The sequence below is a fragment of the Dermacentor variabilis genome, chromosome 3 (assembly GCF_050947875.1).
Source record: "Dermacentor variabilis isolate Ectoservices chromosome 3, ASM5094787v1, whole genome shotgun sequence".
Lineage (NCBI taxonomy): Eukaryota > Metazoa > Arthropoda > Arachnida > Ixodida > Ixodidae > Dermacentor > Dermacentor variabilis.
This window is the reverse complement of record NC_134570.1, coordinates 32,098,925-32,117,199: the sequence shown is the minus strand read 5'-3', so window position 1 is coordinate 32,117,199 and position 18,275 is coordinate 32,098,925. Positions and strand designations below refer to the sequence as shown.

The following is an 18,275-nucleotide window of genomic DNA, read 5'->3' as shown; positions in this document are numbered from 1 at the left end:
GCTGTGTGTGTAAACGTCCTGTCTCGCTATACCTCTTTCATATTGAAATGAAATACGCCTCATTCTCTCCAGGGTCGTATGCGTAGATGGATGGCGCAGACTTTGCGCGCGGTTTGATTTGCACCCCACGCGCTTATTCCTCAAGGTAATCGATACGTCCACTGTTTGCGTGGCCGTGCTGAATAATACGCCGTGCGCTGTCCCTCCCTTATCCGTCGTCTTGCCTCATCGAAATACCGATTTCCCTGCCCCATCTTGTGGTCCATTCACTCACTACTAAGCTAACGCGACAATCGCCCATACTTGCTTTATTGCCTGGAGGAATATTCTCGGCACAGAACGCTCTCGTTTCCCTTAGACGCTTACGTGTCTTGATGCCGAGTGACGCGAAGTCTCGTGAGAGTGGTAGCATCCGGTGGTATTCCCGAAAGTGAATACCTACCAGGAACTCTTTTGCTGGGCTTTAGGAATACCCGCTCCTGCAAGTCCCCTGACAGACAGGTTGATCCTGTCTGCCTTTAGCTACAGTAAGGCCGCGTTACGGCAGTTACCCAATATACACGTTTCCCCGATCGACGCTCGTTTCTTTGACGACTGCGAAACGGGAGGGGAGGGGTATTCTGTGCGTGTGCTAACGACCCCGAGGTCAGAAGAGAACGCCGCGTGCGTAGGCGCGCCACAGCGGGTGATGCGAGGCACGCTGACGCGTAGGCGAACAGCGGCCAACGCCTCGGCGAGCTACCGGGGCGGCGCCCTTCGTGACAAGGTTGCAACCTCGATGGCGTACTCGCCTGCGGCCCAGTAACCCGCCACGTTACGAGTCTGCACATACGAGACAAAAATAAGGGCCGCCGGTGTTCACAGCGCACCAATTATTGCGTGGCCTCGGGCCGAGACCACTGCGCAGTAGTGAACATCAAAGCCACTGCTTTCGTCACTTTGATCACAGCAGAACGTAGCCGGCCACCGTATATATATGCATGAGGAAGTAAATGCAGCCGGCCATTCGATCGGTACGCTTTGACGTTGGGTTCTGAATTAGCGAATGTCATTAAAACTTCCGCTTGCTAATAATGTACGCGTCAAAGATGTCGCGCGCGGCTTCGCGTCGCTCCCGTTGGTCACGCGCACCGCGCCGGTTCCTCGAAGTCGTCGTGCACGTATTCTGCAGCATCTCGTGCGACGACGCGAGGCGGCGCTTCTGGTTTCGTAAAGCACGGTGCGCTCGCGCGCGCTTTCGATCGTCTGTATCTGATCTTCTGTACAGCGTAATAAATGGGACTCGACTGTATAGTTGGTCGCTTTTGCACTTTGACAGAGAAAACTCGTATGCGTACGCCTCCGCGCGAATTACCCTCTTCGTCCGCCCCTCCCCCGTTACTGTTCCAAGACTGTTGTCCCCTCCCGGTGATTTATGGTCGGCACGACAAGACGGAAGCGAGCAGCGGGCTCTCCCTGTTCCGTGGCCTCCCGCTCGTGGGCCTGTGCGCGATCTCCTGCGGAGCGGTGCCTCTGTCGCAGACCGCCATAGCTGTGGTAGCTCTCGCGAAAGAGGCCTGGCCGGGCGCACTGGTCGGAGGGCGGCTGCTGATGCGCTCAGCCCATCTGCTGGCCGATGGTCAGAAGTCAGCCTTAGGCTAGGCAACATCATTAGCAGCAACGTGACCTTCAGATATGGACTGAAAATTTTAGGCTTGCTTTCCCTCTGGTTCGGTTTCCCGAAAACTAACTCCATTCAGTTTTCAGGTATTGCTTCGGATTCGCATTTGTTCAGTGCATATGCATTCAGTAAGACCATCCGCTTATGTGCATATATATATATATATATCTATATGTGTGTGTGTGTGTGTGTGTGTGTGTGTGTGTGTGTGTGACGGCGCACACTGAATTTATGAAAAAAATGCATTGCAAACAACTCATACAGAAGCATAGAAATGCCAGTGTAAAGTCTGTATGTATCAAAAGGCTGCCCAACCAATGGCCAGGTGACTGGCAACACGTTCCTAGAGACACTGTTGCAGTTTCGCACAATGCAGAATGTCAAACTTTTTTGTATCTTTCTTTTGTGGCAAATCATTGTAATAAAGTAAAGAATAGCTTTTTGTGTCCTAGCCAACAATTTGTTGTGGTTATTGTCCAGATACCGCGCTGGGTCATATTGTTTGGGTGATATATTGTTTTATAATATTGTTTGGGTTTCCTTAACCTTGTTGCATGTCTATTCCGCAGCCTCTTGCTATTTCTATGCAGTGATCTGGTGTTGTCTCTCACAAAGTATTTTTCTGTTCTTTTCTCTTATGCAGGTGTGTACAGCAGCTCCGTGGAGTCTGCATCCTTCCTCAGTACTGGCACGCCCCCGGCAAGGAAGAAGGGCTCCAGGGACAGCGAGCAAGATGTAAGTACCAAAGGTCAAATCATATGAGATCCTCTTTTCCCTTTCGTTCTCAATCATAAAGTGGATATACGTGCTTCAGTGAAAAAGAAAGTGGGTGCGTCTGTTTATGGGTGCTCAGAGTGCATCTTGGACTTTCACAGATGGAATATTTACAATTAGATGTTTTGGACATCTGCTTCTAGAGAGTTCAGAAACATTAATCGGTCAAGCCTTCATTAATTTGCAGGTCTTGTTGTCATTCAGCTGTATGCGTACCTGTGGACCAGTTGTGTTCCTTAGGCCCTTCCTCTTCTGCGCATCTTACTGAGAGACATCGACAAATCATCTCAGCAGCCAGGCAGCATGATCGTGTTATTGAGACCAGCAAGTAATTCTAGGGACCATCTCTGACGCTTTGGTATAATGATGATAATTGATGACGTTTTTTGCTTTTGACCAAAGAGTGCCAAAGGTGCATATTTATCTCAAGTGAAGATTAGGGAAATTAATTAAAATTGGTGTTTAGCAGTGGCTACCTGCACTGGGGATGACTGTCTGTATTGCAATGTACTACAGTGTCATGCAAGTGGGGAAATTATTCGTTACAACCATTAGTCCTCAAAAAAAAAAAAAAAAAAAAAAAACCCGGCCCGCAGGTATGTGAATGAAGCCCCTTGTGATCCGTCGTCTGTGAGTTTCTTGTCATCCTCTGAATTTGTTATTCTTGTGGTCTGTTTGTTGCTCAATAGTGATGCTATTTAACCCTGTCTACATTTATTTCATACCCACCTCTGATTACTTATCACTGTGTTTCAATCATTGCCAGGAGTCTGCCCAGGAGGCTTCCCCATCGGAGGCAGAGATGCTGACCATGTGCAAGTGCATCGTGAGCAGCATCATCGAAAGTGAAACAGCCTACGTGGACTGCCTCGACACCCTTAATCAGGTAAGCAAGTTGTATCAGTTGACGACAGTTTGTGCGACAGTGCATCTCGAAGCTACGTTTAAAGAGTTGCCGTCATCGTTTTCATTACAACAAGTGCAGTTTCACTCCAAGAAAAGGGACAAAAGGGATTTGTGCAGCTCTCTTTGGGTGCTTGTAATAGGTTTTAAATGGTGTCGCAATGCTGTGTTACTGCTGCAGGTTCACTTAAAAGCAATGTTCTTTTGCTCCCATTTATAAGCTTGTATACTGTTGCTTATTATGTGTGTTGACACGTTCATGGATATTGGCTTATACAACAATGGCTTGATTGATAAGTAAGGAGGGTGTTAGTTCTGCATACATTCTTCATTTTTTTTTTGCCACAGTCTTTCTGTAAATGCAGCATCTTGTCTCAGAAAGTGATCTTTTGCCCAAAGCTTAGAATTTTGACAAGCATGCTATAAGCTCTGTCCTTACCTCCATTTATCAGTTCACATAACATTACTTACGATGTCTGCTTATACTTCGACAGATATCGTTTATGCAGTACGTTGTCTTCGTAAAGTGCAGTGTTATTTCTGCATGTACATGATTATTTAGAGCACAGCCCTTAGGCGCCCATTTCTGCGGCAAGCGTCGGCATCGGCAGCGGGGCACCGAGCGAACGAGAACAGTGAGAGAGAGAGAGAGTCATTGCGATGAGGAAGAGGCGCTATTTTCTTCAACCCTTAAGGGAGCATGACTCAGCACCTTGGAGAAAGGAGAGGAACATAAAGAAGAAAGAAAAGAGAGAAGGTCGAGGTAATTGCAGAGCCCGGTACCATTAGGTACCTTTGTCAGCGATAGCCAGGCGGCGCATTCACAATTTACACGACAGCCCCGTGTCCTCCAGGAACTTGAGAATGTGCCTGAAGGCGAAGCCATGGTGCTGGCCAGGAAACAACAGCTGGGATGCCGAAACCGCTGGGAGTCCCAGGCAATGACACGTAGAGAGAAGCCCTCTCTTTGGAGAAAGCGAGGCAGAAATAAAGTTAGCGAAAGATGAAAGCGATTGCGGAGCCCAGTGGGGGATGAAAGACGCGAGGAGGAAAGCGGATAAGGTGCAAAGGAACCATGAGGCGGGAAGCGGAGGAGGGTATGGCGAAAGCATGATAAGAGAAGCATAGTGCGCCAACGATGGCTACGAGGTGGCGCCAGAGTAGCGCGCGTCATCTGGGAGGTCTGTCGGCGGCGGCTGCTATGAATCGCGCCCACGCTTCACCCACGCGCTGGCTCTCGCGATCTCCACATTAGCGAGGCAGTCGCGCCGCACTTCGCTCCGTTTGGAATGTGCCGCACGAGACAGATTGTCCGTGCCAGCCAATATATCGCGAAATGAAAAGAGCTACGCTCAAATTTCGAATTAGGGAGTATCGTAATCGTCGGTGAATGTTTTTCTTTTTTTTCTTTCAACATTCTGTTGAAATCCTGCCTCCACGTATTGGAAAAAAAATGTTTGACCCAAGCTTACAAATATACTGTACTAATTGGCACATTCAGCCCTGCTACTTTGCGTTTATGCTTGTCATGATCAGCAAGTAAGCAAAGCCAACAACTTTCTTCATTACCTACAGTACGCTCGTGCCCTGACCAGTGCCATCGGAACGAACCAGTCAGTGTTGTCCAAGGAGGAAATCGACACTATTTTCTACAAGATTGAGCAGCTGCACGAGACGCACAAGAACTTCCGGGATGGCCTGCGCAGGAACTGCGAGAACTGGGATGCCAAGCCAACAATCGGCGAGAATTTTAAGTTCCTGGTGGGTGGCATTGCCTCTGTCTGCACACCTCTTGTCATCGCTGTAGCTGTCCTGCGTAGATTTCATGCATGTTGAAGCTTAACTCTTGTCTGCCTAAGGTAGCATGGCCTAACAGATAGTGCCTTAAAAGTTTGTTTAAGATCGACCTGAGGATGCTTGTTTATAAAGTTTGAACCCAATTTCTGATAAGAAATGGAACAGAATTCCATAGGCATCATTGGCCTTAGCTGCGCAGTTTCTAAAATCACCAATATGCTACTGTTGTGTCACATAAATGTTACTTCATTTTGCATGCTATCAGTGACACATAGGGAGAAGTCCTGCAAAGTTTTTTGCGAGTGTGTCCATAGTTTTGCATAGCATGGGATTTCAGACAACACTGCCTAAAACACTGACTACAACTTTGTCCACATTATATTAAGCGGTAGGTGACATAGCGTCTTCAGGCATGTAATTCTTTCTTTGCTCGTTGTTTTCTCTGCAACACAGGCAAGTCGCCTCGAAGTTTACAAGCTGTTCTTGGAGAACTATTCCAAAGCCATCGAGACTGTGCGGCACTGTAACGCATCAAACATGAAGTTTGAGGAGCTGTTCAAGGTGAAATTACCATTCCTTTTATTGAGAACATCTTATGCCCTGAAGGTTTTGCTCTTTTGCTGAAACAGTTATCTTACTTCTTTCAGTATAAGGGGTTGATTACATTTTTCTTTTCTTTCCAGAACATCAAGTTAAACACATCAAAAGGGCAGCCAGCAACACTAGAAGGTGCTTTTATGTTCTCTGAGCCAGCTTTGATATTAAATTTAACTGCTGATCAAGCTTGACCCATAAAAAGCTAAATTTCATCAATACATCATCTCTCATAGTTTCGTGGCCTAATTTTTTTGCACACTAATGTATCTGTCATTACAGATTTGCTCCACAAGCCAGTGGCGAGAGTGCAGAAAAATGCACTGGTGCTTCATGTGAGTTTTATATTCATTGTTGCTGATGTTTGTGACAGAATTTTCGTGTCCATTGTAGTTCTAAATTATTGTCAGAAGGCCTCACACATTTGATTATTTTGTTATCACAAGCCACAGCTTGCTGCTGTTGTTTCTTTGTTTACTGACTGACATTTTCTTTTTCTATCAAGAAGCTGTTCTTCATTGGCTGTAATGACGATTATGTGGACTAAGGTGGTAATTTTTCTTTCTTCTTTGTTCAGGACCTTCTTCACTACATACCTAGCAGCCATCATGACTACAACAACCTCAGGGCAGCGCTAAAGCTCACGCAGCGGTTTCTGAATGAACTCAAGCTCAACTCACCAGAAAGCATGTTCCCAGTAAGTATATTAGAAGCGAACACATTACCAGACAAAAACTGCGGTCACAACTATCCTTCATAAACTTATGATTTAAATCTCATTTTTTGTTAACTGTTGTTAAACATAGCAAACCATTAATTTTTGCACCTTGGCTGCGATGTTTTGGGATGTACATCAAGGACATTTGAGCAATAGTTAAGGTCATAGACATTGTTACCTAGATGAGAGAGAGAGAGATGCAAATGGAGAGAAAGGCAGAGAGGTTAACCAGAGTTAACCAGATTAACCAGAGCACTAGGGGAAGGGAAAGGGGAAGTAAATATGGGAAGAAAAGTGTGACAAAAATAAAAGCATGGAAAAAAATGAATAGGGACGGAACGGGATCATTATAGTCTTTCTAATAGGCCACTGCCACTTAAAAAGGTCAACAAAGCCTTGACCAACTTTCGGTGCGACGACAGTTGATGTTGGCATTACAAGACTGACTGTTCAGTTCTGAAAGTGGCCTGTCATCAAGGCACGCCAACGCGGTCGCTAGGGACAGCCGGTGCGAGCTGTATCGAGGACAGTGGTAAAGTACATGTTCGATAGTCTCCTCGCCGCCACAGTGACTGCAAGCCGATTACTTAGAAGGTTTTCTGTTGTAGTCTGGAGAGATGAGAACTTTACACATGCGAAGGGTTAATGAATATTTGGCTGAAGGATAAATAAAAACTGTTTTGGCTTGGGGCAAGATGTCATTTGTCGTAACCTGAAAGCTACGAACTTGAAGAAGAAAAGTTTATGGCAAACAAAAATAATGGAAGAAAAGCTGAATAAAACAGCAAATAAGTATTTCATAATGTTTAAGAATTAAGACAGGCAAACTCCTAAAGTGTTGCAAAATTTATTGTGTACATCATTCACTTTCCTTAGTTGAGTGATGGGAAGCTAGATATATTATTACGACTAATTAGTTAAAATTTTTATAGTTGTTGTTGACTTTCTCGTTTTGCTTACTACATTGTGCTGCCACACTCTTTGACACCTGCTCTTTCTACATGAGCCTGGCCTAATGATAACGCTCTCATGTCTACCACTTCAATCCAGCATCAAGACAGGGCTCCTAGGCATGTCGTGAAAAATAGCTTTATTGTGGAATACTCCGAGGGACACCGGAAGCTCAGGCACCTTTTCCTCTTCAATGACGTCATTGTCTGCGCCAAGTACAAACCTTCCAGCAGGTAAGTTGAGCTACATGGTCTGGTAAAAATTTCATGTTGGCATTTTGTTGCTTAACTGAGTTCTTTGTTTGGCTATCCAACTTCACGGGCACCAATAGCATCTGGAAGGTGAAACTGACTTTACCAGCTGGCAGAGGCAGAGCATTGCATTTGACCTTCAATTTTCATTTTTCATTGTCTTGAAACATCACAGGATTCTACAATATTGAATAACTCTAGAGTTGAAAATGCTGTACCTCCTAAAAAGAAAGTGCCTTCTTTTTATGCTATGTGTTTGTCATGGTAAAATACAGCTTTTTACAAAGACGCAGAAATACATGATGTTCAGGATAAATTTGACAGTTAGTACAGTTAGACAGAAATATGCATAGTCAATATGTATTGCCTCAATTTACATAATTCTTATGTTTCGTTTCTGATAATCCCATCAAAATCAAATGGAACTGCAACGCGAGGAAACCACAAAAATATTACGGAATAGTTGCCTGCATGATGATGATTCGTGCTGGGCAGCGAAACTGCACAATGCACCTTGAATACCCTAAAATTGTTACGGCATGAAATACAGACGTGGAATGGAGACTATGAATCCATAGCTGAAGATATTGTTCTGTGTTCCATGTGTCATGAAGACCAAATTTCCCCAAAGTATGATGGTGTTTGGATGTGTCTCCAGTGAGGGTGATGAGATGCCCCCATACATATTTCCATAGGGATATGGGCTCAATTTGAATGGGTATGTGGAGCTGCTGTACACTGTTGTGAAGCCTTGGATGGGTAGGCGGCTGCTTGGTGCTTTTGAACAATTCATATTTTTGTCTTGAGAATTATTTTGAAAGTTTGGAGAAAGAATCTTGCTGTCGTTTATTGCATGCTAAACCTTGCCTATCAAAAATTGGGCGATGGAAATCTAGTAACAAATCACATGTACCTTGCACATTATTTTTTTCTCTTCCAGGCAAAAGTTTACTTTTGAGGTCAAGTGGTACATCCCTCTTAGCCTTGTTACCCTCATTGACGCCACTGGTAAGTCCCATCATTATCTAAAAGCAGTATAGTTGCATATAACTAAAAAAGTAGCAGTTTTGCCCGAAAGGCGAAGCACTGATTGCAATAGCAAATTAGTAGATAGCTGTAGGAAGTAAGGATAGTAGTTTCATCCAGCGTATAAACTTGTAAACATTCACTTACCGACTAAATTACCAATGATAGAATGTGCAAGCGCGACTGAACGAGGACGTAGAAAAAAACAGACGCATAGAGACAGCGCTGTCCTTTGTGTTCTATCATGGATTCAAACCAACTAGCCCGCCAATGTGTTTTAACTAAATTGAAAATTTAACATGGTGTCGCGCACGCACAGGTAAACATGAATACATCTCTCTCTATGAGCGCGGAAACCCGCTGTCACAGTGCTGGATGGAGGAATCACGACAGCAGCAGCGATCAAATTGACCTTCGTGCATCTCTCGCTTTGACGCAAACCAAACGTCGAAAGCTCTGCGCATACGTAGCTACCGGCACAACATGCACTGAGCAAAAATATTGCAGACTGCTTTGAAGATGAGGCCCGCGCAGGCACGCACTTTGGACACGTCGTAAATCGCTTTCAGGATATGGCGCCCGCATGCCCGCGCCGTAAGCAGCAGCCAGAGAGGAACATCTCACCCCCGTGCCTCGCGCACGACAGGAGAGGGTGCGTTTCCAGCCCGTCTCCGTCGCTCGCACATGCGAAAATGAGCTGCATTCGCCGGCTCACCCTCACACGCTTTCACTGGCACATGCAGCATACAGTGCACAGCGGCGATTTTATCATCCTTCGACTTTATACGGGACCTCACGCTGACGCCGACGGCAGAAATATGCCTGGGATGTCCATTGCTATCTCAATAATAATTCCCCGTGCTTGTGAGCAGCAGTGTCACTGCATTGCATGTCATTTTTTTCGTTTAGTGTCCCTATTACTGTAAAACCATTTTTTTTTTTTGCATGCCCTTCATTTATGCGAATTTCACGATTGGTAAGTGCCACAAAATTTAAGGGCATGCAATATTTTAAGGTAACAAACATGGGCACTAAGTCGAAAGAAATCTTACTTTTCCGGCCAGTTCTGCTGGCTGTGCCCTCCAATCTATGACGTGTTGGACTTGTTCAGCTGTGCGCACTTGTGCTATGCCACTCCTCTCAAATGCTGTTTGGAGAATCTCCGGCTTCACAAAGAGGGAATGTCATACTTTAGTGAGCCAGTCGGTGTGCAGTGGCTTTGTCTGTGAGACCATTGGAGGCATTTTGTCATCTTTGCCTTGCTTCAGCTGCATCGCGTTTTTGTCATCGTACCAATGGACGAACTTGGTCTTCATTTCGGAGTTGAAGATTCTGTCAAAGTGCACCTCTACAGGCTGCAGATGGCCTGTACACCTAGCAGGCGTGAAACCGTAAAGAATGTTGTCTCTCAGTTTCTGAAGAAGGATGTTTGCTCGGAGAAGCTCAGGGCCTTGGCTAGCAGAGGGCAGACTGAATGTTTTGCGTTGCCATTCTGCATAAGGGGATGAACACATTCTCTAGGTAATGGATTATTGGTGGTGCTTCAGTGGGTTTAAGAGTGGCAAATGAGCCAGGAAGCCAAGAAGCCTCCTGCCATAAGACATCTCGTTGTTTATAACAAAAGGAGCCTTTGTGGCCCAATAGATCCACACGGCACATGCGCGAAATCATGAAAATTAGTAGCCTAGAATATGCCAAAGGTCCCCAATTCACGAACAACTGGGTTCACAAAGTTATAGGGCTTTCAGATTTCCTAACGCTGATGTTACAAGGTTGTTCACCTGAATTGTGGAATTGCAGAAATGCTATGAAAACCCCTGAACACTCACTGTGTGGCTCAGTGGCTATGGCTTTGTGCTTCGGAGCACAAAGTCGTGGGTTTGATTCCCAACCACGGTGACCATGTTACAATGAGAGTGGAATGCACAAACATTGATGTACTGTGCTTTGTGGAGCTTGTTAAAAGCCCCAGGTAATCAAAATTAATTTGGAACCCTATCCCTCATAGCCAATTATGACAGCTTCAAGACATTAAACTCTGCAATTCAAAATTTTCTTCAAGAATCGCTGAATTTCATTGTTGACTGACCCTTGTACTCTTCAATTAAGCCAGTCATTATTCCTTCAGATGTCAAGCTCCTGTATGTCTGTTAGTAATGTCAAAGTATTGCAAATTGTGTATTGGCTTAAACATGAGCGACTGCTTTGAAAGGCATGGCATTCTAGAAGTGCTGGTCGACCTTCTACGATACATTGTCATTTGTTATAAGGTTGTAATTAAATCCTTTTTCATTATGAAGCATAATTTGCTCATGTTATCTCCTGCAGGAGAAATGGAGCCCATCAGGGAAGACAACAAGGTGAATGTATGTCAACTGCGGTCAAGAACGAGCACATTGAGAGACACTGTTGCAAAAGAAGAGAGAGACAATGCCGTGAGTGTTTTGTCTTGTCTGTTTGATACCTAGACTATATACATAAACATATACATAAATAGACTTGTACATACAAGTTGCAGGTTTCTCGCTTTGGTACTTACATCATCTCTTTTGTTATTTCAGAAGCTTGGAAAGCCACCAGGTCGCAACTTGGAACGAAATCGAAAGAAACTCAGTGAACTAGTAAGCTATCCCTTCTTTCTTTTATTATTATATACATATTTTCACCAGTAAGACACAATAAGAATAAGTCCTTCTTGCTCATTGTTTCTTAAGCATGAATGTTTCTTAATTAATGTTGTTGTTTTTATTTCCTCTGCAGGAGGCACAATTGGTTCTTCATTCTCCAAACCTGCCATTTAAGATTGGCTTCAAGAACACCAAAACGTACAACTTCTTCCTCTCGTCAGAGTTTGAGCGATCCCAGTGGATTGAGGCCATCAACCACCTGCACATGACAGGTATCCACCTGTTTTGTGTTTTTGTTTTTTTTTAATCAAATCATTTTTTTCTTGATACAAGCCAAGGGACAGTTGCACTAAACTGCATCACACAGCAGCTTGACAAGGCAATTGCCATTCAGACAACATCAATTGTATAGCAGCGGGCAGCAGTATGAAAGAAACACCAGTAGACAAAAAAATACGTATCTATTAACAGAAGACAAAACAATACAATTTTCAGTTTCGTATCAGTGTATGGATATCATTGCATAATGCTGAAAAATAACTAATTTTTACAGGCATATTGAGCTTTATAATGTAAAAACAGCACACACAAGAACTTATTACACATGAGTGAAAGATAAGTCATTGAAATAGCAATGACGTATAAAAAGATACTATCTGAATCAGGTGCTACATGTGTGGATCACCACGATTGGACAGCTTCTCTGCTTCTCAAACCCAGCTCGCGATAATTTGTGTATTTCACTCACCCACACCTTCTTACTTTGCAGCCCCGCAGGTTGTCACAACACCCAGCATTCTCGAACTGCAGAGCTGCATCACATCAGCGAGAGGGGTACGTGCTGCTTTGTTATTCACACCTAATCGCCCAGAATATGCAGTAGCCTGCGTTTTTATTCTAACAACTTCAAAAGAAGATTTCAATTACGGCAGCTTGTTTTAACTTAGATACGAGGTGTGACACAAAAAAAAAAGGAGACTGGTCCAATAAATTATTGTACTTACAGAATTAGTTCTCTGTGACATTATCACCTTCAAGGTAGTCCCTTTCAGCATTCACATACTTCTGCATTCGGTGCTGCCATTGCTGGTAACAGTTCTGGAATGAGGTTTTTGGAAGGCCCTTCAGGAGATTCTCCGTTTTTGCCTGAACCTCTTTAACTGAGGTAAAATGGGTTCCCCTTAAGCAAGATTTAACTTTAGGAAATAAAAAAAAAAGTCGCATGGAGCCAAATCAGGTGAATATGGAGGATGCCCCATCACAGTAATGTTTTTGCTTGCTGGCCAGAAACTGCTTGACAGATAGGGCCGTGTGAGTGGGTGCATTGTCCTGGTGCAACAGCCATCCATCACTCCACAACTGTAACCTCTTTTTCCTAATTTTTTCACAAAGTCTTTTTAGTACTTCAATGTAGTAGTGTTGATTAACAGTCTGACCTCTGGGAACCCACTCAATCATTAGAATTCCATTAATGTCAAAGAAGACGATTAACATTGTCTTGAATTTTGATTTTGACGTGCGTGCTTTTTTGGGTCTTGGGGATCCTGGAGACTTCCACTGCATTGACTGGCACTTACTTTCTGGGTCATAGGTAAAAATCCATGTCTCATCACATGTTGCAGCAGATTCCAACAAATTTAGCTCATTTGCAATGCGTTCTAACATGTCCACACACATGTCTTTACGGCGCTGTTTTTGGCCATCAGACAGACCTTTTGGAACAACCTTCGCACAAATGTTCCTCATGTGTAATTCATCCATTAAAATGCATCGAACAGCTTCCCTATCCAAGTTAACAAACTCCGCCACTGCACGAACACTTAATCTTCGGTCACCATGGATCATATCACGAACTTTGGCAATGTTTTGGTCTGTAATCGCTCACCTTGGGTGCCCAGCATATTCATCATCTTCCACACTGTCCCTTCCCTCTGAAAGCTGCTTATGCCATTCAAACATGTGTGCACAAGACAAAGTTTCATCTCCATACACCTCGGTTAACATTTGAAATGTTTCCATGGCTGATTTCTTAAGTTTCACAAGAAACTTGATGTTGATTCGCTGTTCGGTTTTTCCATCAGACATTTTTCCGGTAGAATGCAGTTGCACGTGTTCACTCAATGACGCAGCACTTCCAACTGGCATGACCGGTTCTGTCGAAACTGGCTGCATGAAAAGAGGAGGTGTGTGGGATGATGTCAGCAAAACAGTTGTTGCCAACTCCAATCTTTTTTCAAGCTACACACTTAGTCTCGTTTCTTTTGTGTCACACTTCGTATTGTGGCAAAATTCTGTCCCTTTTGACCTAAATGTCAAATAAACCATTCACAATTTTTGTTTGCCTGGTTAGTTTTAAAAAAAATAGTGACAAACCAGTGTTGTGTGTGCACCTCGACATCAGAGAAGTAAGCTGCTCCAAAGATGCTGACTGGTTTCACTAACTGCCGCCAACTGAAAGTCTCCAGAAACATGGTAAACAGCAATGCAAAGCGCTTTTAAAATTCTGCAGACTAAAAAATGCAATAGTATTCTTGCATAATTTTAGCAAGAACAAAGCAGCAATAAATGCAAAACCTTCTCTTGAAGTTGTTACAGTGAAAAATGCAGGACGCTATGTTTTAGCACCATGAACTTTACAAAGCGTGCACTCCTTCTCTTCATTCTCTGGGAGTTTTAGGGGAATGCCATCTGTACTTGGATGGCGCCTACATTGTGCAGACAACGCTGAGTAGACTGTAGCCTAGCATGTACAGTAATTGCCATCAGAATGTAAGGCAGTGGCGTAGCTAGGTCATCTGGCAACCGGGGCCCATAGGTCTTCTGTCACGCCCCCCCCCCCCCCCCCGTGTAACCGGCGGAAAGAGGGGTGTCTTCAGGCGTATATGACAACCCCCCCCCCCCCCCACTGGCCCTTGCACCCGGCGCCCACGGCCCCCCGGCCCCCCCTGTTGCTACGCTACTGATGTAAGGTCATGCACATCTTTGAGCCATGCTGTAGTTGTGGCAAGGGCTTCACTGTTATGTGCCAGGGGGTGGCTTGGGGGGGAAATATAGAAATGCACAAATAATGTTTCATCCAATGGCCTCTTTGCACTACCATGGTAATTGTGCATCCTTGTTACTACTGATATTGCCAAACTTTTCAAATATTTCAATTATTCATTCAAGTATGCTTGACCTTGCAGTGTATGGGAACCAACATGGGATCTTTCCTGACGAGAACAGGTAGGACTTCCTCAATTATGTTTCTTTAAGCTTTCACACAATTGCTACCTTGCTTTTCTCTGTCTTTTGGGGAAATGTTGGTATGATTTCATGTCAATATAGCAAGAAGGAGAAGACAAAGAATAAAATTACAAAAGGCAGTTACTTATGCAGTGGCTATTAGTGGCATTTCCTTGCTGATGCTGTGATTATCAGGGTTTAGTTCTCCTAAAATCCATTCTCCTAATTGTAGACATAACTGAGATTGCACAAATTTCACTCCAATATCTAATTGTCTAGTTAAAGCTATACAGAATTTGACTAATGACATAGATGAGTATTGTTTTTGTGAATGTACCTGATGTCATGTGGTGGCATTCTGCCTCTTCCCATGCAGCCAAAGATGAAGACCTGCTGTTTGGAGACCTTCTCATCACTGTCCACAACTTGCAGGGGCTCACAACACCTTCAGGTTTGTTGAACTTGAGTCATCTCTTTATTTTCTTCTCAAGAACCAATCACATCATTTGTAATATTTGCTGCTCAGAAGTTATATGGTGGAGTTCAAAAAAGGTGGACTAATTGTCTCTTTTATGGTAGCCTGGGTCTCAGTAGGTGACGAGTTACAATTCCTCCCATAATAGTTGCATCCACTTCATGCACATGCCATCACATCTGTATAAGCGGGCACAATCGTGGCTTCTTTTCAAAACCTGGAAAAAAAATGAGGAATGCATAGCATGGGGGCGGAGGCTTAGTGCATGCTCAGTGCTGTCAGCTAGCATTTTTCTTATGCTTGAGTAGCAGGGTCCTTTCTCTGGATCGACCAGCAGGACAGGAGGACATTCAGTGCAGGACATTATTGTTAAAATCATCACCAAGCATTAAATTCTTCTTTCTGAATAACTTACAGGATCTTATTTTTTATGTTAGAAAAATATAGATACAAAGAAGTTAAATGTGCGCATTTCATTCCTTATTATATACTTTAGCTTGTGGAAATGCAGTGATATGCTATAAGACTGTAACATTTTGGTTTGTCGCTGTCTTCCTGCTTATGCAAGAAATGCTCCGATTTCAACTGAATATTGCTTCATAATTTGCAAAGCATATTCCTTACTTACCTAGGGAAGATTTGATTGCTTTTATATATTGTATTGAACTGAATGTTCTTTTCTTTCTTTTGGCAGACATTTACATTTGCTTTGAAGTAGACTCCTACGGACATTTCTTCAAGAAAGCCAAAACGAAAATATGCCAGAACACAATGGAACCAAACTTCAACCAGGTGGGTTGTCACTTTTTCATCTAGTTCACTTTGGATATTACGCGGAGTTTCATCTTATCGTTGACCTTACACTGGTGTGGCTGAATTATTCAGGTAATTTCTTCCACGTTTTGATGTAAGTACGGCAAAACCTTTTTTTTTTTTTTACTCATGAAACCATAGGCAGCAATGGTTCTTGCGCTTCTGTGATTGAAATAAACAAGGCATTTCACAAATGACCGTCTTCCATTATTAGATATAGCTGATCGGACATAAAGTGATAAATGCTGGCCAAAAGTTGCAGCAACCAACATCAGCTTATGTGTGATAGAAAATGGTCAATAAATCCTTTAATTAACAAAATTTTGCTAACATTGTAATGACAAACTTTAGCACACATATCGCTATTGCAGAATTAATGCATGTTTGTGCTCAAGACATGTCTACTGGGTAGAAAGCCTGAGATTACCACCAATATTGACATATTCACCCCCACAACCTGTCCCAAAATGCATTGGTGTTTCACGTAGCTTTGTGCTCCACTGCTAAGAAAGGTTTTTGGGAAAGTGTGTAACGCCGATGCATTTCAATGTAAATTTGCAGACATATATCTCGACTGAGATACTATTGCAATGTTGCTTTGTACGTGAGTTGTCTTATCTCAGTAAAAGCAAGTGGTTTGTTACTTCAGAATAGTAGAGTGTAGCATGCTGCGTAGTCATCAAAGAAGTGCTACTATTGGAGAACTTGGGCAGGTCGTAGTCTTGTGTACTGCAGGAGAGCTGATCAGGCCACTATAATGGCTGAAATGGATGTACTATCTTTGTCCTTTGATCTTCTTTAGTTCTTCATTGGTTTTCATTTTTTATGTTTGGCAGCGCTGACCTTTTCTGCCGCTCATGTCATTTTGTCAGTGCCATTGGAACTCGCTATTAACAGTTACTTTGGTTCTTTCTGACTGTTGCAGGAAGTTGTTATTGATCTGGACGGATCACAAACACTCCGAATACTTTGCTATGAGGAGCAAATTAAGAACGGCACAACCATGACCGAGCTGCGAGGAAAGGCTGCCTTTGAGATGAGTCGTTCCTGGCTCACAGACAAGTACCAGGAGAAGTCGTTCAGTCTGCAGGACGTAGGTGTTCCACACTGAAAGAAAAACAATGTGCTTTTAATTTCTCTGTAACATGATTGTAGGCTGGCGTCATTTTGTGCAAACAACAGTTCTCTGTAGGAGCAGTGACCCTGTACCGAAATGTGACACTACCTATGCTTCAAATGAAGTGTAACATAAACAGTGAGGGAGTTCTAAAAGCACTTGGTGAAAGTACAGTGAGATATGCACCCATCTATGTTGTCACACACTGGCCATTTATGCTGCCTAAATATATGCTTTCATTTTACTCTTTTAACTAAAGTAACATTTAGATTGATGTGTATGGCAGAAGTTTTGAGCAGCAGAGGTGGGTGAATTGGTCTGCTTCATTAATGAGTGCAAAATGGCTCCTGTCCTTTCTTTGCTTACTATCTTTTACATTACTTCTAAACAAACACTTTAGGTGGATTTCATTCAAGCATATTGACTGAAGAATTATTGACTGAAGAGTTATAGTAGCCTTTCAAGAGTTATAGCAGCCTTTGAAAGACTGCTATAACTCTTCTTGTGTTACTGATAACCGATCCATCAATAGTCACTCCTATAACCATTCTTGGTGAAACTAACAATTTTGGATGCTCATTAAGGGGGGACGCGGGTCTTGAAATCGCGAAAAATGGTCAAAAATGGCAATTTTCAAAAATTGCGTTTTTGAAGTCTTTAATGTCCCAACTATGTCTCTACAAAATATTATGGCTCAATTCCTACTCGAAGTATGAAAAAAACGGCAATTTAGAAACGTCGGTGAGCCGAAATTGAACGCCAAGCGCGAATGTTTGCCTCATTTTCAAGCTGCCGTAGCTCCGCGCGACGCGAACCGATCGGCGCCATCTTGGTCTCGTTTGAAAGCTGGTTTCCCGCTTTCCATTCTGGCGCCCCTCGGCACGCTGTAGACTCTCGTGCAGCGGAGCGATCGGCACCCGTTCTCAAGCGGGAAATCGTCGCGAGACAGCCGCTGATTGGGTGAAACGGGCGCCTCCTCGAGGGCAGCCCTCTGATTGGCCGTGACGCATGCTTCGCCTGCCGCGGGCCGCGTTGTTCGACTCCTTCGCGTCGTCTGCTCTCGCCTGCACGCACGTCATTTTTCGCGCTCCTCTTTCTTTCCTACTATTTTTCGTTCTGCCTTTCTCTTTATCGTTCTTGTAGATATTTTGGCTATTGAGTCGCTTCTTTTAACCACAAATTTCTTGCTTTTGCGTGCCTGGTGTCTTTGTTCCGCGTGTCACGATGGCGCGAGACGCGCGCTTGAAAGCAAGCACGCGAAAAGCAGTCAGCAAAAAGACACGCGCATGCAATAAGATGAGCGCTACATCGTCGACAACTACAGCTTCGGTGATGCCGCAAGCT

General features: G+C 43.7%; 1 protein-coding gene across 1 annotated transcript in view; it reads left to right on the top strand.

Moving 5' to 3' along the window:
- The window catches only part of RhoGAP1A (Rho GTPase activating protein at 1A), a 183,906-nt gene that overhangs the window by 150,230 nt on the left and 15,401 nt on the right, over positions 1–18,275 (top strand). Inside the window, exons 2-18 of the mRNA XM_075684678.1 lie at positions 2,304–2,395; positions 3,201–3,320; positions 4,913–5,098; positions 5,588–5,695; positions 5,818–5,863; positions 6,011–6,063; positions 6,306–6,425; positions 7,497–7,630; positions 8,589–8,656; positions 11,003–11,109; positions 11,236–11,295; positions 11,435–11,573; positions 12,071–12,135; positions 14,487–14,526; positions 14,903–14,977; positions 15,696–15,793; positions 16,740–16,907. Coding sequence (XP_075540793.1) covers positions 2,304–2,395; positions 3,201–3,320; positions 4,913–5,098; positions 5,588–5,695; positions 5,818–5,863; positions 6,011–6,063; positions 6,306–6,425; positions 7,497–7,630; positions 8,589–8,656; positions 11,003–11,109; positions 11,236–11,295; positions 11,435–11,573; positions 12,071–12,135; positions 14,487–14,526; positions 14,903–14,977; positions 15,696–15,793; positions 16,740–16,907 — 1,679 coding nt within the window. The remainder of the gene's footprint in view (positions 1–2,303; positions 2,396–3,200; positions 3,321–4,912; positions 5,099–5,587; positions 5,696–5,817; positions 5,864–6,010; positions 6,064–6,305; positions 6,426–7,496; positions 7,631–8,588; positions 8,657–11,002; positions 11,110–11,235; positions 11,296–11,434; positions 11,574–12,070; positions 12,136–14,486; positions 14,527–14,902; positions 14,978–15,695; positions 15,794–16,739; positions 16,908–18,275) is intronic.